We start from the raw sequence: 23,367 nt of genomic DNA, 5'->3' as shown, positions 1-23,367 counted from the left end.
AAATTTTTTTTTTTTAAATGGAGATGTCTGGTGGATGCCCTATGTGCCTCAAGACCCGAAGAGGATTAAGTAAGTAAGTATATTGATCTGGTACAGTTTTACCAGTACACAACGTTGTCATCAGACAAAGACTCTGATATTTCGTCTAGAGTGTCCAGCAAGAAGTCAGTCGAACAGGTCGTACCATCTTCTTCCAGGCTGCTACTCGTACTAGCTACGCAGTATCGTTTGAACCTTTCAACCCTTGACCCCTGATCTCCCATGATAAGTTCAATCTTTCTTTCTTTCAGTGTCTTATGTTTATTTTTCATGAATGGTGGTTGCCTTCTACTACTTTCTGTAGCGCTTTTGTAACCCCCTGAAATAGATCTATCGCTTTCCAAGGGAAGGTTACTCTTCATCCACTTCGTCTTTCGATGCTTGTGTACAGCCGGTGTTCTGTTTCCTGTTGGAATTTTATTCCCGGTAAGCCGACCACCTTTGTTGTGGTATGGTGTGGAAGAAAGATCAGGTGACGAATGAGACCTGTTGAGAAATTGAAGCCGCTTAGATTTTCTACAACTTTCAAAGTCTTGGCATGTATTAAACGGATCTTTATAGTCCAAATCACTTGATGTCGTAGCAGTTGTTGTTTTTAAATTGTCTGTGTTTGGAATCGTAGGCTGAGAAATTCCAGAATCACGATTCCTTGATTGAAGAGACATTCTCAGTTCGTCGTTGAATCCACTTACACGCATTCTGTCTTCCTTTTTGGGTTTCTTTTGAGGAAAAGCTACTCGTTTATACTTGTTTTTATAATTCCCGAAACTGTTTCTCCTATCTGCAGACTTAAGATTTAGTAAAGTTCCAGTCAAGTGAACAAATTTTGATTGTTTGGATGAGTTGGTGTGTTTTAAATCATTATACTTATGAAAGTGTGCCGGTACCCTAGAATCTTTGACAAAATTGTGGCATTCCGACCTTTCGATTTGGTGATCGGAAGACTCCGGCGATTGTCCCAAACTACACTGATATCCTTGTTTACAAAATGCTGACTGGGGAGAAATGGTTACCGTTCTTCCATGATCCGAATTGGACGAGATTTCCTTCTTCTCAATTCCCGAGTCGCTCTCTGGATGTTCACCTCTTTGGCCAGTTGAAGTGATCATATCATCAACTCGATGGGGGTGTTCAAAGTGAGGACGACCCTCCATCGAGGTTCCAAAGTTATATCGCGTGTTTTGCTTGAAATTGACAGCAGATTTTCGAGGTTTAGACCGATCATGTATTTTCTTGTGTATTCTTTGCGTGTAACAATTCTTGAAACCAAGACCGGGTTTCATCTCGTACCTAACGGATTCGATAGGGCCATTAGGAAATGAGACGGTTTTTGATCGGTCTATGTCTCCATGAGAAATATTTTGAATGTTATCTTGTGGAGAGGAGAATGCAATTGGTTTTTCAGAAAATGTATCTTTGTCAGATGGGGAAAAACTATTGTTACGTCTATCAGATAAACCAATATTTTTCCTCGCTGGACGGTGGTCGCTGGTATTCCATGTGGTTTTAGTGTAGAAGATTTGGTGTTTCGGTCTCTTTGATGGAGACGTAAAATGATTCGAGCATTGACGTGTTTGTGCTCTTTTCTTTTTATCAAATGTTCCCTGAAGGGAATATGTTTTCCCGTTCAATTGTCTGGAGTTTATTATTCCTTTCCTGCTTTGCAATGTATTTCGTCTGTTTTTACTTGACGATGATACAGTTGGTCTTCTTAGCTCGCCCGATTTACCAAACGGATGGTTATGGAGTTTTGAGGATTTTTTAGTTTCAATTGGTGAGAAGATTGTAACTTTTTGGTTAACTGTGACTCCTTTTTCAGGGGACGATTTTTTCGGTGATGTATTTCGGCGCTGTTGCGTAGATACCTTCATCGCGTCCTGCTTTTGCAGTTGTGTCCTCCGAAACTTTGCGGCATATGACCCTTTGTTGGCTGATTGCTTTTTGTATGGAGAGGTTGATCTGTTTGGTGAGTTAGTAATTGCCTTATTCAAACGTTTGTTTGGTTCTTTGTTGCTTTGTGTTAACTGTTTATTGCTTTCCATATGGTCACTGATTGGAGCACACTGAGTTGTCGGAAAGCCACTCAAACAATCTTCAGATAAACTTTTATTTTCTCCAATATTAGTGTTTCCATGGGTGTGTTCCGGAATGTTTGACCCCCTTTTCAAAGAGATACATTGCACAGACATTGATTGGCTAACGATTTCAGATGGCCTATTTTCTGTAAAGTTATCGGGTTCTTCCTCCTTGGTACAGGCCATGCTTTGTGTCTGTTCAAATCTCTGAAACGCAGCAGAATTAATACTGTAAGCATTCGGATATCTCGCTGACGGCAGTTCTTGATAAGCAGGCACTTTGGACAACTTGGATAACTGGAATCCTCGGGCTGGATTGCATTTTGGAACCAGTTCTAAATAAGAAACTATCTCGGTTCCTCCTAATGGAACAGGACACGTCTCAATTAATATCTTTTTACGTTTGCTTACCATCGATTTCACAGGGGGCTGACATGTTTTATATCGTTGTGATATAGCAGAGCTGCTGCTCACAGATTGCAAGGAATGATCCTTATACAAATAATCATTTTCCGAGACTTTCGAATGTATTGTTGCATTCAAGTTGCTGCAAAGAGAACCGGTTTCAGGTGACTTGTTATAGTTGAACTGAGAGATTATGTTTTCATTTCTCTTTATGTTGGTTAGTATTTCATTATCATAATAATGTTTGTTAATTTTTTGGGTTAAAGTGTCTAATTCTTGAAGTAGATTGGCGAGAACTACGGGTTCTTTTGGTTTAATTTGATTGCGCGACAGCTTTCTGACAGGCGGCTTCGGACTGTAATGGAAAAACAGATTGCTTCGCATCAACTTGTTGCAGTTTGCGTTATCAAAACTTTCAGCACTCATAAACGAGGCTTTGGCAATGGAAGGAATTTTGCTGTGATTTCCTCTTGTCAAATATGGTGAGTTGTTCGACCCGTCTAAATGTTTAATTTCATTGTGTCTTGTGATCAATTTATCACTGCTTGTCTTATTTGATTGTCCGTACGGGAACCCACACCAGTCTCCATATTCCTTCATTGTGTTTTGGATGAGTTGATGCAGCTCCTTCCCACACTCCTCTAAATCCACAGCTGCGTAATTTGTATTTAGATCAGGGCACCTCCTGTACCAACTGCTAGCCGTTATATTTTCATATCGGGTCTTCTTAGTAGCCAGTAATCTGCCAGTTTTACGATCCGTGATATCGGAGTTCTGGGATGGACAGAACGTCTTCGATTGATGACGGAAAATTTTGGATTCGAAAGTCTTATTATGCTTGGTTTTATTAACTTTTTGAGTTGAGGCCAGTGAAATGCAACCGGTTGCTTTCTTTTTTGGCTTCGTCGTTTGAATGGTTAGCTTTGACAAGGGTATCTTTACGGTGCTGGCAATGCCGTTGACAGATAAACGATTTGTTGTTACAGATGGGCTCAGAACGATGACATTGGAAGGTACTCTAGAAACAAATTGAGTTGCGCAGTCTAGTCTATCTGATGATGCCGGAAAAGGGTGGCGAATGGAATTATCTTGAGTTTCCGCGAGGTAAAGACCGCGGCATCTGGAACCAGCGCTTTGGTTCGAGAGTATGATTCGGGATCGTCTACTTCCAATTTTTTGACATTTCCTGTGTTTGTTGAAATCTTTATCGACACCCTCAAAGCGAGAGCAATCTGAACTCTCCCAGTCCTGTTCAAGTACTTCTCTACCTCCTCCCTCGCCTCCACCACCCTCGTCTGTGTTACTATCTTCACAATCTTCTATTCTTCCATCTGAACTTTTTTCTCCTAGTTCTTCAATGACAGTAGAGTACGGATGCTTAATGTTACTGTCACTGTCTCTATACCTTTCAATACTAGAAGTATTCTTCGCCAGCGTCGGGGCTAGGACAATACTTGAAACCAGGGATTCTGTATCAAGAGACGATTTGGCACTTCTATTATCAATGCTGTAACCACGCTCTCTAGATTGGACATAACGGCTCATAGAACGTCGACTGCGATTTTTTGACCTCTTTGATAAATATCTTGATTCTCTGTTGTTGAGTTTGCGTTCAACAGTATTTGTTTGTCTTTGAATGTACTCGTCATTAGTGTCCGCCGTGGTTAGAAAGCTCACATCCATTGTAGTTCTACCTGCGGAGTGAAATAAAATAGAAATTTTAATAAATTGTTTTTAAAAAATCCCTAAATCAATACGATTAATAGTAAGGCATTTTCGATATTTTCATTACGTTCAGCCTAGCTTATGGAATCAAATTTTCATTTCACCCAGCCTTTAAAATGTTTCTTAGGGATCGTGTGTTACAGCGGTATACATTTTGTTTTACGTCGTCCTTAGAATGTGCTGAATTCAATTTCCCCAATGCATGGTGTGGCCTTTAGCAAGTCAATTCTCACTCGGACTTTGCTACAGGATAAGATATCACGTCGCTTGCCAATGAATATTATATATTCTCAACAAAAAAAAAACACACAGAAAAAAAAACAAACAAAAAAAAACAAAACAAAACAAACAAAACAAAAGAAAACAAAACAAAACCAACAAAAAACAATAAATATAAAAAACAAAACAAACCCATTCATTGACCCCCCCCCCCCGCGCCCCCACCATAAACATAACCACAACATCAAAAAAATAAAGTATCCCCCCTGCCCCCCACCCCTCCCCAAAAAAAGAAAAGAAAGGAAACCCAAACAAATATTGATAAGGAAAAAGCAATGGCTAAAACAAATATGACAAATCTAGCAAACAAAAACGTAAAAGGAAAATCAATAATAGAAAAAAGAAACAACAGGAGAAGAACCCCACCAAACAAACAAACAAACAAACAAAAGAAAATGAAAATAAAGAAACACTTCTAGTCTGGCTTTTGTTTGAGCACTGGGTCAAAGGACAAAAGAGCTTTCTTCGCTAAAACAATGGAAGAAAGATAACTGAGGTTATCAACTTACTTAATTTTGATTAAATGAGTTACGGCACTTACTTTGATCGCTCGGCAGGTCGTGATCTTTGTATTTGTTCGGTTTTGTCTGTATAATAATAATAATAATAATAATAATAATAATAATAATAATAATAATAATATAGTAATAATAATAATAATAATAATAATAATAATAATAATAATAATAATAATAATAATGATAATAATGATAATAATGATAATAATAGTAATAATAATATTATTATTAATAATAATAATGATAATAATAATAATATAATACTAATAATAATAATAATAATCATAATAATAATAATAATAATAATGATAATAATAACAATAATAATAGTAATAATAATAATAATAATAATAATAATAATAATAATGATAATAATAATAATAATAATAATAATAATAATAATAATGATGATAATAATAATAATAATAATAATAATAATGATAATAATAACAATAATAATAGTAATAATAATAATAATAATAATAATAATAATAGTGCAAGATGATTTGATTATATTATGGTAAAAAGATAATGGAAAGTTAGCTGGTGCAACAATTACATACAGTTCTATCTAATACAGTGGGCACTTTCTCCACAATTAATCAACACTTTGGGAAGACGTGCGACCATAATATGGTCTTCTGGTATCATACATGCCTGGGGATCGAAGATTCCAAGGTTCGAGTCCCGCTCTGAGCGGCTCATAGTCGAGTCCTTGGAAAGAAGACTCGATACTCACATTCGACGTACTCTGGTGTAAAATTAAGTATGGCCGTTAACAGCGTTGTCTCTGTCGGAAAGAAACCTTGTAATATTGCCTAACAGACGTCATGCCTTGTCTAACATGTTAAATGTTGCTGTTGATTAAGGACCCCTTGTATAGCGCTTTGAGCAGTTTAAAGGATATTGCTATATATAAATGCTTAAGTTAAGTTAAAATATTTAGATTGTTTATCACAGTTTAACACGAGTGATGGAAAGTATATGACAAAGCAATAAATTAATTTGACCCACCGTCTCAAAAAACTATTAGGTCGGTGAGATTTGAATATTAAAATTGGATTCAATTGTAATAATATGATATAATTTTGGTAAAACTCATGTTATATCAAAGACGACGTACTCATATATGCAGGTCTGACTTCCCAACCCACTAATGGGCCTAGTTTAGCATTGGTGTAATGGACAATATTTTGCGTCTTTTTTTTGAGATTTCCATTACAACAATGAGCCTATAAGGAATTGGGTTATAAGACCTGCAAATAAGTGCACGTCGTCGAAAACAAAAGATATAGTCTTTTCTTTGACGATGACAAAGATCTCACATTTCTCGTCAACTCAACTTTCAAATCACTCCTGACAATGAGTTGATCCTTGGCATTCGTACACTCATAGATAGAACGAAATTGACGTCTTTCAGGTCTTTGTCGTTGTCTTTTGCCAGCTATTTTGATCAGACTATAGATAGAACGAAGGTGATGTCACTCAGGTCTTTGTTATTGTTTTTTTTGCCATCCGTGTTCATGAGTAGTTCTCACTAAACTGAAGTAACCAGACTATATACGTTCAACGTTATACATAGTTCTGTGTTTTGGTCCGTGCGTTATACTTCCGGATGGCAATGTTGTGAGTTTCTTAGCCAAGCACACGTCAACTCATGAGACGCGAAGTGACAATATAGATAGAATGCGCTTGGCCAAGGAGTTCACAACATTGCCATCCGGAAGTATAACGGACCAACACACAAACTCTGTGTAACCATGAACGTTTATAGTCAGGTTAATACAGTTTATTGAGAACAACTCACAAACGCGGATGGCAAAAACAATAACAAAGGCCCGAGTGACGTCATCTTCGAACTATCTATAGATAGAATGCGCTTGGCCAAGGAGTTCACAACATTGCCATCCGGAAGTATAAAGGACCAACACACAAACTCTGTGTAACCATGAACTTTTATAGTCTGGTTAATACAGTTTAGTGAGACCAACTCACAAACGCGGATGGCAAAAACAATAACAAAGGCCTGAGTGACGTCATCTGCATACTATCTATAGATTTAATAGCAAAATGTGCGTAGCCTATCTATGTTAGGTCGTGTTGGGTCGATGAATATATTAATATAAAGGTCATGTTTTTATTGGTCAAAATTCTACTGGTAACTTGACCAGTAGAGTTTTGTCCAATCAAAACATGGAAATTGTGACACATTTTCACACGTGCTCGGACAAACATAGTTGGTTGTTTCTAAACAATAACGTGAATGATATTGACCTCTCTATGATAATTGTTATCGTTTTTTATATCGTTAAATGGGTGACTAGTTATCACACGATTTCTCGATCATATTACAAACGTTTAAGTTTACAGACAGTTTTCTGTATTGGTTCTATTGATCAAGCGGTAGAGCAGTGGGTATTTCATTTAGACACATGCCATTGATAGTAAAAATCTGTGTAGTGTCCTATGTTTAAAAATCACTGTCATTGTTTACATTATGACTACTGTCCGAGAGGCGTGGTTATCTAGGCGTCAATACACTTCAACAGTCATGACGTCACTTTCCTCGTAATGACGCGTGGGAACTTAGTAACTGGCTCTAAACTATCGAAACAATGGCGGACGCCCTTGTGAAATATTTCTGCGACGAGCATACAAGCGTATCCAGAGGAAAAAAAAACCCCCATTAAAAATCTGATCATGCTTTGACTTTTACACATTCTGATCACAAGACATATGAAAAGTTCTAGCCAGCATGAAGAATAAAAAGTAACGATCTTCTTTGTTTAGAACCACGATGGCCGCCGTTGTTGGGCGACGTGAGATCAGACTATTGAATCCAATTGTTAACGAATTTGATATGATTGAAGGGTTACCTTGTCATGTCTTCTTGATGCTCTCTGTAAATAGTGGAAGCAACTGGAATGAAAGTGGGAGATGTGCGGAGATGTCACAACGGATGTTTTTATGATTCAATATCTAAGCAGTAATTTTTAAATAAATGAATGTAACAACTTAAAAAACAAAAAAAAAACAAAAAAAAAAACAAACACGGAACGTTTCGGCTCAAAATCCTTCTTCAGCCCCAATTTTATTTATTTATTACTATCTAATATTAATCGTCAAACTCTATTTTACATAAAACGGATGAGTGACAAAAAAAATCGTGAACTACTGCGGTTTTTCTTTACAAAGGATAAATGGCGCAGCTCATGGTATATTTGGTATCATACTATATAATAAATCGAGTTTTCCCGACGTGCACTTATTTGCAGGTCTGATATCCCAATTCCTTTGAGGCTCATTGTTGTAATGGAAATGTCAAAAAATGACGCAAAATATTGTCCATTACAACACGGTTAAAATAGGCCCATAAGTGGGTTGGTTCGGATGTCAGACCTGCATATATGAAAACGTCGGGTTTTTCAAAACCTAAGGTTGTTGTATCTATAAAATCGTCGATGTTACCCTCACCTAAATTATCTTAGATTTTTCGTGGGCTGACGATTAACTGGTTCTATATCCACTTTTGGAAAACGTTGAGATATTACACGCGTTACAATCAAGATGTTAAAAGGTATTCTGACAAAACATCCATTCAAAGGTATACGGAGAGAGAATGTGAGTAAAGAGTCTTTTCCAAGGACTCAACTATGCGGCGAGCGAGGCTCGAACCCAGGACTTTCCGATCCGAAAGCGAGTGTCATACCACTAGAACACATAGACGCACAAAAAGTATCTAAAAGCCAAAAAAAAAAATATTGAGAGTATAGTTAAAACGTGGGTTGAGGGTTAATTCTGTAATCTGACAAAAATTGGTTCAAATCGAAAATTGACGCATAAACTATGGATAAAAGAGTGGTTGAAGTTTATATATAGTTATTAACAAAAAATTAATCTTAAACCAATTTTTCTCAATTTAAACAAATATGGAGATAGAATCAGTTAACCCTCAACCCACGTTTTAACTATACTCTCAATATTTTTTTTTGGCTTTTAGATACTTTTTGTGCGTCTATGTGTTCTAGTGGTATGACACTCGCTTTCGGATCGGAAAGTCCTGGGTTCGAGCCTCACTCGCCGCATAGTTGAGTCCTTGGAAAAGACTCTTTACTCACATTCTCTCTCCGTACTCAGGTGTAAAAAATTTCCTTTTTGGGATGCAATAAAGTATCATTATTAAAATGAGTACCTGGCCGTTAACAGCGTAGTCTTTGTCCGAAAAAAAAATTATAATATCGCCTTACAGGCGTCATGTCTTGTCCTAAATGTTAAATGTTGCTGTTGGACAGGGACCCCTTGTAAAGCGCTTTGAGCACGTTTAATGGATATTGCCCTGTATAAAAGCTCAAAGCTCATTATAATGCGTGTTTTGTTTCTCACTCACTGTAGTAAACCGTAGCCACATACAAACAATACTGTACACTGGAATACTTGATACAGGCAGGACAGACTGAATATGTATACGACGGAATCGTTACTGTTGTTGCTATTGTTGTTGTTGTTGTTGTTGTTCTTGTTCTTGTTCATCTCCGCGGCGGCGGTCATGGCCGCTCATGAAATGAAGTTACTGTCAACAGATGCCTGTCTCCTCTGATAAGATAAAATTGGACGGAGTGAGTAGATGGAAAATAAAATGGAGAGAAAGATAAAGGGAACAAATGTGAATCATAAATAAGGGAACAACACAAAACAAACGACGTTTCGGCCTTTGACCTTTTAAAAGTAAACACGATATATATATATTATATATATATGTATATATTATATTGATAAAAAACCTTATTATGTAGGAGCAATATGGGGTGACGTTGGGATGATTCAGCGATGGTAAGAAATCGGTTTTTAACGTGTATTTATAGATAGAACGATGTTGAAGTCACTCAGGTCTTTGTTATTGTTTTTTCTTTAGCCATCCATGTTTATGAGTAATTCTCAGTAAACTGTATTAACCAGACTATAAAAGTTCATGCTTACACATGGTTTTGTGTGTTGGTCCGTTATACTTCCGGGCGGCAATGTTGTGAGTTTCTTAGCCAAGCTCATACTATCTATATATGAGAGATAGATCCCTGAATGGATAGATAATCCATGTGATACATAAAGAGACTGATAGAAAAAAATGTGCGGCTATACGGTCTAGTGGTATGACACTCGTGTTCGGGTCGGAAGGTCCTGGGTTCGAGTCCCACCCTGAGCGGCGCATGAAAACAGCTCTTTACTCAAATTTCTCAACGTAGTCATGTGTAAAATGAATACCTGACCATTGTTCCTGTCCGAAAATAAAATATTATCACCAAACAAGCGTAATGTCTCGTCCTAAATATAAAGTGTTGCTGTTAGCTTGGGACTCCTTGTATAGTGCCTTGACACGTTCAGTAGATATTGCGCTACATAAGAACTTATTTAACCCTCTCCTTACCAGCCATTCTCAGGATTTTCCCAAAAACTTCACACCCAACTATCACAAAAATATATTTTTTTATCAGTCAAACACAATAGCAGTAAGTTCTTGCGATAAATAATTTCTTTAGCAAAACATGCTCTACAACACACTGTTCATTTTCTTTCAATTTTATGATGTACAAGAGAAATTTGAATAAGAAATATGTTGGTTGTATCGTAACGAATGTGACGATTTTCTTAAAGAAAAAAATATTATAATGGATACATTGATTTGTTTATGGAGGCATAGGAGGATCAATTATGACTTATCGATTCACAACTGTATGAAGTCTTGGGGAACGTTGTCAACAAAGCATAATGACAGGGAAAAAGTGACCAGATTTTAATATGATATATTATACAATTCTTATACTTTTGCTTTTTGAAATTCCATACGTTTTCCCAACCACTGCACGAGCTTGCGAGCGCGCGTTGCGAACAAAGTTCGAATTCCAAAACGCAAGAGTGTAAGAAATCTTTTATTCTACCACTCAATCGATTTCTATTTTGTCATTTTTGAATAAAATATATCTTTGAAAACATTCAAATGATGCTTCTATTTAAAGATTCTGATTTTTAGTGAACTTTACGCTTGATAATCTGACGTCACAAAATATTACTGTAAAAAACAAAAACAACTTCAGCTTTTATATTGCGCAATATCCACTAAACGTGCTCAAAGCGCTTTACAAAGGGTCCCTGACCAACAGCAACACGTTGCATTTATTACGGGACATGACGCCTGTTAGGCGATGTTGCAAATTTTCCGACAGCAACAACGCTGTTAACGGCCAGGTACTCATGTTACACCTGAGTACGGTGAGAGAAAGCCTTTTCCTAAGACTCAACTATGCGTCGAGCGAGGCTCGAATTCAGGACCTTCCGATCCAGAAGCGAGTGTCATACCACTAGACCACATAGCCGCACAAAGATGATATCATTACACGTTACTATCTAGGTAGAGGGGTGGAATAACGTTATTGTCACTGTCCGAGTTCACATTAATTGTTCTCAAAAATATTCTAAAAAGCGGTCCTTCAAAGCAGTTAGGCGGCCCGTGGATTCGGGGTCTATCACGGTTTCTATTGCTTTCTTCCACCCTTTGGATAGGACGCTAGTCTATTGCAAAGTGCTTTCCGCCAGACCTAAAAAACCTATCTACCCAGTAACTGCTGGTTGAATAATGGGGTTAGAAAAAAAAATCGACTTCACCCATGATCAATCCCTTTGACCGTGAAGTTAGTGCTTTACTAACTGAGCCATTGGGACAACCTAAAACATATGACTTTTCTCAAAATTTAACATTATTTACAATAAAATCTTAGATTAACATCTGAATCACGCCGCTGGACTAATATACAACTGAAAGACGAATCGTTAAGAATGAGAGACCTGGTCCAGCAACGAGCAGACAAATAAAAAATCGATACATACGTAGTCTGATATGCAGACAAGTAGACAGATCGATTTGTTAATAAAAGATAGAGACATAGATAAATTAGAGAACTATTCGAGCTTACTGACATGCATATCGATGTGTAGATAAACCGATGAAAAGACATATAGACACATATTTTGAATTTTAGATTGGTAGACAATCAAATAAATAACTAGAAAGATAGGTGAATAGATAGATAGATAGATAGATAGATAGATAGATAGATAGATAGATAGATAGATAGATAGATAGATAGATAGATAGATAAGAAAATGGACACATATTTGATATATAGTCAGGTATGCAGAGAGACAAACAAATAGATTGATAGATAAATAGATAGGCGGATAACTAGATGGATGGATAAATAGATAAATAGATAAATGGATAGATAGATTGATTGATGGATAAAATATATAGATGGTTAGATAGTTAGATAGGTCTTTAGGTATACATACAGAAAAAAATCAGGCGTATTAATAGAGAGATTGTAAGAGATTGATAGTCTATGATATAACAAGCAAAAGAAAAAGGAGAATATACGAATGCAGACTGCTTGTGATTTCATTAACGAAAGAAGCAAAAAAGTCAGCTGAAATTGAAATAAATATTCATAATAAACCATTACAATTGTATCTTGCCTTCGGGCAATCAAGGGAAATGGAATAGAAATTGCAATTTTATGAGCCTTTCGAGTTGTTTATGTGGATATAATTTCTGTGGGGTTATCTTTTATATAAGTGTCTCGATAAATATCATTCATTGCTTTTAAGATGCTTCGGTTCCCTGTTATAACTTGATAGTTTTGTAAAATAAAAAAAAAAAAGATATGATGCGAAACGATGAGTTGAGTGTTGATATCTTCATAAACTATAATTAAGAACGATTTGTTGATGGTCGTAAAATAAGTAATCTTTTAGAGACATCTTGTAGCCCTTCAGATCTTTTGGAGCTGATTTTATCCCCGTTTCTATAATGTGAACCAGACAATAGCAATTAGTTGGTCCCTTTTGGTAGGACGCTAGTCTATTGCAATTATTTTTCGCCAGGTGTAACAGAACCAGCAACTCAATCTTTGCTGAGTGGATCAGGAGTTCAGAAAAAAAAAATTCTTGACTTCACTAAGGATCGCTAATGGTTCCTTTGCTTGTGAAGCGAGACCTCTACCAACTGAGCTATTAGAACATCCAAGAGGTACGTTCAGTCATAAATACGTGGAGTTTATTCTGTTTTCTGTAGTGTTAAACGAAGATCAATGTTAGTTTATAACTATACCCAGTATGGGTTATGTGCGGCTATGAGGTCTAGTGGTATTACACGGGCTTTCTGAGCGGAAGGTCCCGGGTTCGAGCTTCACTCGGCGCATAGTTGAGTCTTGGAAAAAGGCTCTATACTCATATTCTCTCACATTACTCTGGAGTAAAATGAGTACCTGGTCGTTAACAACGTTGTCTATATGTTGGAATAAATTGGAAAATTGCCTAACAGACGTCATGTCTTATTCTACATGTTACCTTTTGCTGTTGGTCAGGGATCCCTTGTAAAGCGCTTTGAGCACATTTAGTGGATATTGCGCTATACAAAAGCTCACGTTTTTCAAGTTTATGGGACGTTGGATTATAACAACTTTTCAAAATCCATCGATTACTCTAACCCTGACATTCGAGTTTGAACTTTTCTGACAACTTTGGAGTTAAAAATTCATCATCACACATTTTTTTGCTGTGTTTATCAGCTTTGTTCCTGTGGGCAAACATTTAAACTTGAGCTTATTTTATATAGCGCAATATCCACTTAATGTGCTCAAAGCTCTTTACAAGGGTTCCTGACCAACAGCAACATGTAACATGTAGAACGAGACATGACGCTTGTTAAACGATATTACAATTTTTTTTTCCGACAGAGAAAACGCTGTTAACGGCCAGGTGCTCATTTTACACCTGAGTATGGTGAAAGACTGTGAGTAAAGAGCCTTTTCCAAGGCTCGAACTCAGGCCCTTCCGATCCGAAAGCGAGTGTCATGCCACTAGACCACATAGCCGCCCACTTTACCAGTCTGATTATCGTAATCGATTACTGGTTTTGCAGCGGCTTGAGAGTGTTTTCATTACAACGACGGGACGATAACAATGGACAATTTGATGAGTATTGGCCCTCATCATCATCATTGACTGGGGCGGGGGGGGGGGGGGGGGGGGGGGGATGTCATGACAGTAGCTATAGATTAGTGTCAGAAAAAGGGCTAGGCCATTTGACATCATGATAGACAGGGAAAAGACAGGGTAAAGGCAGGATTTCTTAAACCAAACAAGAACATTCAGACACGAGGAAACAGGAAGAAACTGAAAAAAGAACGTTTTAAAACAAATGAAAGAAGGAACTTTTTTCATCTAGAATTGTAAATAACTGGAATAAACTGCAAGAAACCACAGTATCAGCAAAAATTTGAATAAATTCAAAGCAGAGTTGGAGATAAGCAACATCCTAGGAAACAAGTTCAATTATAAAAATTGGTCCAATCATTAATAGATGAGGAGGATCGAAGGAGACTACACCAAGTCTAAAAGCTCTATACAGAGGTATCCAGGTATCCAGGTATGATTATTATAATCTTTGAACTTGGAATTTTACATAGTTTTAAGGCTTAATGGTTAAATTGTTAAATCTTAATCAGAAATTAGGAAACGGCCGACGTGCACTTTTTGGCAGGTCTGATAACCTAACTCATTATGGGCTCATTGTTTGAATTGGAAATCTCAAAAAATAGATTCCATTACAACAATGATAAACTAGGCTCATAATTGCGTTGGGATGTCAGACCTGCATATATGTACACGTTGGAAACAGCGCATCAAGACACCGCGAAGTGACGTATTTAGTAGCAAAGACTATGAAAAATGTTTTTTTTCTCTTTTTGAGGAAAATTTTTGTCTGAAATCAAAGCCCTATCTCCACTGAGTAAAAATTGTATTTGAATTTTGAAAATCCATTCATAAATAAAAAAGTTATGCAGTTTCAAAGGTGTCATTTATTTGGATGACTCACAAAGAGAAAAAAATACCGAAAATATGGGACGCTTTTTCTGCGTTTTATTCTGGTTTGTGGCTGTATCTCGCTTAATACGTGGAATTAGATGTTAAAACTTGGCAGTTTGATGGCAAAATTATCAGAAAATATGATGAATACATCAGAAGAGTTCTAACTTGTATAGTTTTGGAGCTTTATGGCTAGGGTCAACTATAATTTTGTTTTAAAATATACATAATATTGATCATTTGGAACTTTTCCGAAGTGTAATTTTGTGTCTACAACCCATACAAATGACACGAAAAATGCCTGCTAAATTATTATCAACCAGTCCAGTGAGACCATGGCTTATGTTATTTCTAGTATTTATTTGAGAGAGAGAGAGAGAGAGAGAGAGAGAGAGAGAGAGAGAGAGAGAGAGAGAGAGAGTTAATCTACTATCCATATGACATAACAATGAAACAATGCCTTAATTTAAAAAAAGCGCGCGAGGATTTGTGTCATCAGTCACCGCGAACAAAATGCCAGATGGCCACGTGTGTGGCCAAATATATAATTTTGTTTCTTTTATTAAATTTTATTCATCTATTTTTGTCTCAGTGACATTTATCCTAGTCTATTCAATTTTCTGTTTGTTAAAATTTAGTTCATATTAAGTGGGCCAGTGTTAATAGTGAAAGCCATATGATTTTTTATTTAGCCACTTTTGAAGTCGAATTTGGTCAGGTTATAGTCTAGCCATCTGGCAGCCTTGCCTCGCTCACGTCATTTTCGTGTAGTGCGATGAGGGAACAAAATGGCCGTCTCCATATTTTCACTCATTGAAATGCAAATTGGGTTGATGTTTTGTGAGAATACGGGAAAAGTACTTATCATAATCCAATGAAATTTGAAATATAAATAGAAGAAATGTGCATATATAACCTTGTGAGCGACAAAATATCGCCTCTTTGTAGTTTTAGAAATATTGTACTCCAAAGAGTAAAAATCTATTTTAACGGTCTTCTGGTAATCGTACGAGTTTTGTCGCTTGACATAATCTAAAATGACCTCTTTTCTAACTGTGTGCCAACTTTCAGTCAAATTCATCGATAAACAGCGTCGTAATTAATTTTTTAAAATAGCATGTACGGCTTCGTCCCATATTTTGTCGCGAATTTGGGGCACTTCGTGAGCGAAAAAGAGGCCCAAAGATTTGTGCGGGATAGTCCTTGCTATATTTAGTATTAAGGCAGGGTTATATTATAGAGCAGTATAATTAGGTGCCCCAAACGTAAACAAAGGTCTAGAAGCTCATGGCAAACCACATGTTCCTGTCTTGACAGCTCAAGTTCCAATGTAAATTATAGAAAAAAATAACCTTTAAAATTTGGCTGTTAGGTGGCAAAAGAAACATATATTCATAAATACTCGATCATGCATCAAATAATGTCTAGATATGGATATTTTATGGAACAAAAGGTAAAATTTATCAAAAGTTACAGTCTATCTATTTTTAGACCAGAGCAAATTATTGCGCTGGTGTGAACAAAACGAGAATTATTCGGAGCCTGATTTTCAGAATAATTTAGTCTTATATTATTATTTCTGCAACTGTTAGATTTTATGTAAACATATTTTCAATACTGAAAGTGTATTGCCTACAACTCAAACTACAAAATTGGGAGACCTATATTGTGCGTAAATTTTTCCGGCCCCTAACGAAAATCACTAGCAACTTGTTATTGTTTACGTTTGGGGCACCTAATTATACTGCTCTATATTCATATTCAGACCTTGTAAATTCTTGTAGTTGTAAATAGACCCGAAACATGGTGCTGACCTTTGTAATCCTAAAATCTGTTGGTATATCATAAAGCTGTTTTTAAAAGGTTAAGGATATGATGACTAAATCTTTGAAAATCGTTAGTAATACATACCTTTGAGAATACTATACCATTCCTCGACGTCTTTCTAATATTAATATAATAATTTGTCAATATAAACATTTCGCTGTCACTTCCGCCCTGCTGCTATTTCGCGCTGTTCATTAAAAGTCCGTCAGATTGGTTTGTGAGAAAAGTGTGCAGTCGTTTTTCATCATATCAATTGATTTATCTATATCTATTCGTATTCAATGATGCTATCTACGTCTACTTGCACATATCTCGAGGTCTGGCAACCTGGATGGAATTAGGGGCTTAGTCCACGTGTTTTTTATTTGCAGGTCTGATAACCCAAACTGATATAGTCTCTGTTGCAACGGGGAATTCTTTCAAACGAACTCAAAATTCATCATCCATCGTGGCTTGTACTCTTGAGGACGTTGCGGTCAGCTGTCTCCAAGTATCAGGATCATCTGCGGTGCGCATGTAGTCTGCGTTTTTAAAAAAAATCACTTTTGGCCATTCTTAGGTTTTTAAAATAAATGTCATTCTCTGTCTTCCTCTAGCTCTTTTTCCTTCGATCATCCCAGATGTTACCAACTTTTATATTCCGTCTCTTCTTCACACGTGTCCCAGACACCGTAACTGCTTCTTACTATTTATGACAACAATGTTAAATCAAGCCCATACTTGCAGTTGGTTAATAGACCTGCTGATATATGTGCACGTAAGGCTATGTGGTCTAGTAGTATGACACTCGCTTTCGGATCTGAAGGTCCTGGGTTCGAGCCTCGCTCGGCGCATAGTTGAGTCCTTGGAGAAGGCTCTTCACTCACATTCTCTCATCGTGCTCAGGTGTAAAGTACCTGGATGTTAACAGCGTTGTCTCTGTCCGAAAAAAAAATGTAGCATCGCCTAACAGGCGTTGTCCCGTCCTTCTTCTTCTTCTTCTTCTTCGTTCCTCTTTTGTGAGGAGGATGCGTGTCACATTAATTTTTGGGTTGGTTTCCCTCTCCAGACTATTTGCGCCTTTCGGCTCTGCGACTCCGACTTCAGCGGTTCTTTATTCTCTGGATGTGATTCCATAGCCTTTCATCTTCCCAGATCCACAAGGCAGTGGTGGTTTGAAGTTGGAGTTTTCCTTCTCCTAGACAGACTGCTTTCCAAGGCTATGAGCTCTGTCCACCCATTAATGGTGTCTAGGCTGGGAGTCCAGGAGGGTATCTTTGTAGAGTGACAGTTTCCCTTCACCCCACCAGCGTCATGGGGCTAGCACAGCTTATTGCGTGAACTAGGGCAATCTGGCCACGGCGGTTGATTCCTCCCTTCATCCGTCACCTCAGACACATAGAAACTCGTGTCATCAGCCGGTTAGAAAGTTCCTTTCAGAATACTCCAACCGTTGCCCAGGAGGCGGGCGGGGAAGAATGCCCCTACGTGGACCCTGACACGAGCTGGAATGGGTTGCGGATCAGTACTGATCAAAATAGTCCAATCCTGCCTCCCGTCCCGTCCTAAAATGTTAAATGTTGCTGTTGGCCAGGGACCCCTTTTCAAGCGCTTTGAGCACATTTAGAGCATATTACGCTATATAAAAGCTCAATTAAAAAAAAAATATTTAAGGTTTGATTTAATGTTGTCGTAATATACACCATTTATTATTTGTTTCAGAACCAATGCTACGATTACACCATAACAATGTGGTTTATCTGACTTGTTAATAGCATTTTTAGTTTAAGTTTAAGTTTTTAAGGGTTTTACGGCGCTTGCAACACATTATCAGCGCCAGTAAAAAGGAAGAAAATGGGATAGTAAAAAGTTCTAGAATTACAATAAAGCATCCAAGAAAAGGGAAGACAAAGGGGAATTGGTTCAAATAGGAAACAGGTGTAGATTCCAAAAGCACTCTATCAAAGTATACTTAGTTTGAGATCACTAAAAGTCTCATCCAGACACAAGCACTTTTTAGTGATAGAGCCAACGCTCACTGTCACGATTGTAGTGCTCTTCTTGAACTCTAAAAGTAATAGACAAAAATAAATTTAACAGCTTCAAATCAAGAACAGAATACTGATTAGGGAACGTTTCAGGCTCAAAACCTTTCTTCAGCCAACAATACAAATATAAATACATTATTGTAAAACCAGATACACTGCAGAGAAATACTTAACACAATTTTTATAAGATCTTTGTGAAAGACCAGCGTCGTATCCAAAGGATAGCAAGCATCAATATGAACCGTTTAAGGCTAAAGAAACCGGGATAAACTCTGGCTCTATAGGGGCCTAATGGCTCTGAACGAATTCTGATACGTAGATAGAGACAGAGAGAAAGAAAACTAAATACAGAGGAATATAAAATAAGAGAGAGGTAGAGGTAGAGAGAGAGAGAGAGAAAGAGAGAGAGAGAGAGAGAGAGAGAGAGAGAGAGAGAAAGAAAGAGACAGACAAATGTAGATGTGGGGGGGGGGAGATAGATAAATAGACAGACAGATGGATAGATAGATAGATAGATAGATAGATAGATAGATAGATAGATAGATAGACAGACAGATAGATAGAGAGATAGACAGAGGCAGAGAGAGAGAGAGAGAGAGAGAGAGAGAGAAAAGAGAGAGAGAGAGAGTATAGTGAGGGAGAGCAAGTGAGTCAAACAAGACATTACAGTCTCCGAGTTTACTTAAGAATTAGTTAAAATAATGATATATCATAGAAGAGCAAAGATCACAAAAAGTCATGTCTCAAGTAGAGTAATAAAATGTCTAAATGTAGCTGAAACGGAAGGAAGTGACGTCACTGATCATCTTCCGGTACAAACAACGCTAATGCCACATTCATTCTCTTTGACAACGTTGTTGTCGTAAATCTTGATTAGACAGCTATCCACGGATTGTACAAAACTCCCAGGGGTTCTCCTGGCTCATTTTCAAGAAAGAACAAACAAACAAACAGGGATTTAAAATGAAATTTTGAAAGTTTCAAGAAAGAAACATACAATGGACATTGATCCCAAAACCCGTAATAGCTGATAAAGTGACTAGAGAGCTCATGTTTGCTAGGATATTAATCTCTCTCTCTCTCTCTCTCTCTCTCTCTCTCTCTCTCTATATATATATATATATATATATATATATATATATATATATATATATATATATATATATATATATATGTATAATATATATATATATATATATAATTTTTTTAAAAAATTAATTAGTTAATTAATTAATTAATTAATGTTTTTTAACATATGAAAAATAATTAAAACGAACGACATACTATTTGAAAAACAAGGAAACAAAAATTTATTGAGTCAAGTGTATGGTTATTCTTCATGATCCAAAATAATATATGTTATCAGTAGTATAGTCCATTAAGTCCTAGATCTACAGGCTTTTCGTACGCGGTCTGCCGGATTTCCACAAATTGTGTATAATTGACCAAAACTCTTGAATTTTGTGCCTGTAATCGAGGAATTTAAATCTCGTCCGACAGATGTCCACCCTATCTCCTGATATCAGGAGCCGCCTGGTAGTTTCCTCTCGTCGTCGTCGTCCTCGTCGTCGTCGTCGTCGTTTATGTGTGTGTGTGTGTGTGTGTGTGTGTGTGTGTGTGTGTGCGTGTATGTGTTGTCCCAAATCCGACGCGGGTACGTCTAAACGGAACTTCTCTCTTCGACATCTGTCTATAGATAGAATGCGCTTGGCCAAGGAGTTCACAACATTGCCATCCGGAAGTATAACGGACCAACACACAAACTCTTTTATAGTCTGGTTAATACAGTTTAGTGAGAACAACTCACAAACGCGGATGGCAAAAACAATAACAAAGGCCTGAGTGACGTCATCTGCATACTATCTATTCGCGGTGACCCACATCCACCGCGTCAAATCTATGTTCGTCGGACCGCGTACGAAAAGTCTGTACGCCTAAATGGGCCATTAGGTACAAAGACTGAAATCAAATACGTTGTGAAATTATCTGCTTAGCATGAAATATAAATTTATTTCATTTTATTTTAATTTGATAAGATGACCAATGATGAAGGTGTAAAATGAAGAGATCAGAAATATAGTAAACATCCATCCTGTAAGTAAACTGGTGGCTATTAGAAGATGGTTTATGATAATTTCTGAGCTTTTATATAGTGCAATGTCCACTAAACGTGCTCACAGCTCTTTACAAATGGTCGTTGGCCAATAGGTACACGTAACATATAGAACGAGACATGTAGCCTGTTAGGCGATAAATTACATTTTTTTTCCGACAAAGACAACGCTGTAAACGACCAGGTACTCATTTTACACCTGAGTCCGGTGAGAGAATGTGAGCAAAGAGTCTTTTCCAAGGACTCAACTATGCGCCGAGCGAGGTTCGAACCCAGGACCTTCCGTTCCGAAAGCGAGTGTCAAACCACAAACCACATATCTACTATGGCATTTCTTAAGAATGGTGAGCAACAGCTTCCTTCGTATGGCACTAACATGGACACTCGACAGATTAAATGAAGCGAAGAAGACCAAGAGAAAGATATAGGAAGGCAGCTGAGAGGGATAGAGGTAAAATGGGGCTTTCATCCTGGAGCGACGCCATTACCGCTGCAGCCGACAAGACAACCTGGGGAAGATAAAATTCCCTTTATTCATCTCACAGGAGATATTTGTCTTTAGGGTCTATTCCTTGGGAAGACTGAAATAACCCAGGCGTTAGCCGCAGTGCAGCGCCGCACACTAAGCTAGGGCGAGGTGCCTTGCTCAAGGCCACACAGTGCAGCGGGTATTCGAACATGTTACCTTTCGGATCCGAAGCAAAGACCGTACTGCTGAGCCACGCTGTCTCCTTAAATGTGTCCATGGCTTTTCTCTCAAAGAGGAGAGATAGAAATAGCATTTTAAATAAAGTAAGAAAAATGTGTTGCCAAACTAATCTTTTCCCAGACTAAAATTAATTAAAATGTGATCCATTACTTCAACCTGATATTATGTCGGATTGAATCAAATACCAAATATTGAATGTAATCAGTTAACTGCCGTACTCTGGAAAAACACGAAATAAAAAATTTGGTCAGAAAATTGTCCTTCAAACATCGATCGATTTAACTGACCCTCATCTTGGCAAGAACTCTATTATCTGTGATTTCACGAAGTCCCAGGTTTCAGAGTTGGTTGCCAATGTGAGGTTAATTTAAATTGATCGATATTTGAAGGACGAGTGCTCTGGTCAAACTTTTAAATACCTGTCTTATTGGTTACCTTCGTCTCGTTTGGTTGACATTTAAATTAATCCAAAGCAAAGCAATATGAAAAAAGTTAAAATAGCGGGGACGTCAATTTAACCCTCTCCTTACCACCCATTGGAAAATCGTCACTTTGGTTACGATCCAACCAGCACTTTTATCATTCAGATTTCTTTTGTAAATCACACAATTTAAAGAAAAATAGCTATAAAAACGTAACAATGTGCTGTAGAGTTCATTTTGCTGATCAATAGCATGCACAGAATGTATCTATTGCTCTTCTGCTTGAGTAAAACAAGCATATTTTGTGTTTGATGGGTATGAAATCTCGGGAAAAATTCTGAAAATGGCTGGTAAGGAAAGGGTTAAACTGGCCAGTGCTTAACATTCCATAACTTTTTTCCTTTAGTCACATGACATTGACATAATTCATACAATATTGGAAAGTTAAAGAGATTCCTAGGTATGATACTCGAATTGAGTGAGATACATTCGTGTTTAACCCAAATGGGTAGCGGTTGAAAAATATACATTTCACAGAGTACAAAAGTAAGCGTAATGTAACATGTACAACGAGACATGACGCCTGTTAGGCGATAATACATTTTTTTCCCAAAAGAGACAACGCTGTTAACGGCCAGGTACTCATTTTACACCCCGAGTACGGTGAGAGAATGTGGGTAAATTGCCGTTTCCAAGGACTCAACTATGCGCCGAACGAGGCTCGAACCCACGGCATTCCGATCCAAAAGCGAGTGTCATACCACAAGACCACATAGCCGCACATAATGTTAAAAATGATATAACTATTTCAAAAATGAAGAATTATAATATTACACAAGTTCAATCCAAAGACAAAACGCGAACACAGGATGAAATAAAGAAAACCGACAGAAAAAGAAGCCATAATTTTGCAGCGTGTAAACCAGGGACTGAGTTACAACCGTCTGTGTGGCAGATGTATGCGCATGTCTCGTAACCAGGGCTACTGTCGAAACATTTGGTGATCTGCGAGTTTGAACAGCTACGAATGAATTGATCCAACATTCCTGTGACCAAAAAAAAAAGAGAAAAAAAAAAAGATAATAATGCTTTAATACAGATGACGATAATGATAACCTGATCATAGTTATGATGATGATGATGATGATGATGATAATAATAATAATAATAACAATACTACTGCTACTACTACTACTACTACTACTACTACTACTACTACTACTACTAACTACTACTACTACTACTACTACTACTACTACTACTACTACTACTAATAATAATAATAATGATAATAATAACAATGATATTAA

At 37.2% G+C, this 23,367-nt stretch overlaps 2 protein-coding genes across 12 annotated transcripts in view; both read right to left on the bottom strand.

The window, feature by feature from the left end:
* Positions 1 to 3: 3 nt before the first annotated feature.
* Positions 4 to 16,954, bottom strand: LOC144976788 (uncharacterized). The gene is made up of 5 exons (XM_078921236.1): positions 16,871 to 16,954; positions 9,429 to 9,634; positions 7,918 to 7,960; positions 5,065 to 5,110; positions 4 to 4,213 (listed from the first exon to the last, which is right to left on the bottom strand). The coding sequence occupies exons 2-5, from the start codon at positions 9,587 to 9,589 to the stop codon at positions 99 to 101; spliced, it is 4,365 nt and encodes a 1,454-aa protein (XP_078777362.1). The 5' UTR covers positions 9,590 to 9,634; positions 16,871 to 16,954; the 3' UTR covers positions 4 to 98.
* A 3,145-nt stretch (positions 16,955 to 20,099) lies between these two features.
* LOC144976786 (omega-scoloptoxin(05)-Ssm1a-like) overlaps positions 20,100 to 23,367 on the bottom strand; it is a 132,090-nt gene continuing 128,822 nt past the window's right edge. For all 11 annotated transcript variants that reach the window (XM_078921225.1, XM_078921230.1, XM_078921223.1 and 8 more), the window contains one exon: positions 20,100 to 23,103. In XM_078921225.1, the coding sequence (XP_078777351.1) occupies positions 22,898 to 23,103 (206 nt within the window). In that variant the 3' untranslated portion in view covers positions 20,100 to 22,897. The remainder of the gene's footprint in view (positions 23,104 to 23,367) is intronic.

The sequence above is a fragment of the Berghia stephanieae genome, chromosome 7, assembly GCF_034508935.2.
Source record: "Berghia stephanieae isolate SIO BIC M18660-M18661 chromosome 7, UCSD_Bste_1.3, whole genome shotgun sequence".
Lineage (NCBI taxonomy): Eukaryota > Metazoa > Mollusca > Gastropoda > Nudibranchia > Aeolidiidae > Berghia > Berghia stephanieae.
This window is presented reverse-complemented; position numbering and strand designations above follow the sequence as displayed.

Excerpts from the sequence above, each read along its gene's own strand:
- LOC144976788 (XM_078921236.1), bottom strand. The coding sequence starts at position 9,589 with ATGACCGCCGCCGCGGAGATGAACAAGAACAAGAACAACAACAACAAC. Across the intron at positions 7,961-9,428 it reads TGTGGCTACGGTTTACTACA|TTGCTTCCACTATTTACAGA; the intron begins GTGAGTGAGAAA and ends CTTTCATTCCAG. Across the intron at positions 5,111-7,917 it reads CATCAAGAAGACATGACAAG|ACAAAACCGAACAAATACAA; the intron begins GTAACCCTTCAA and ends ATTATTATACAG.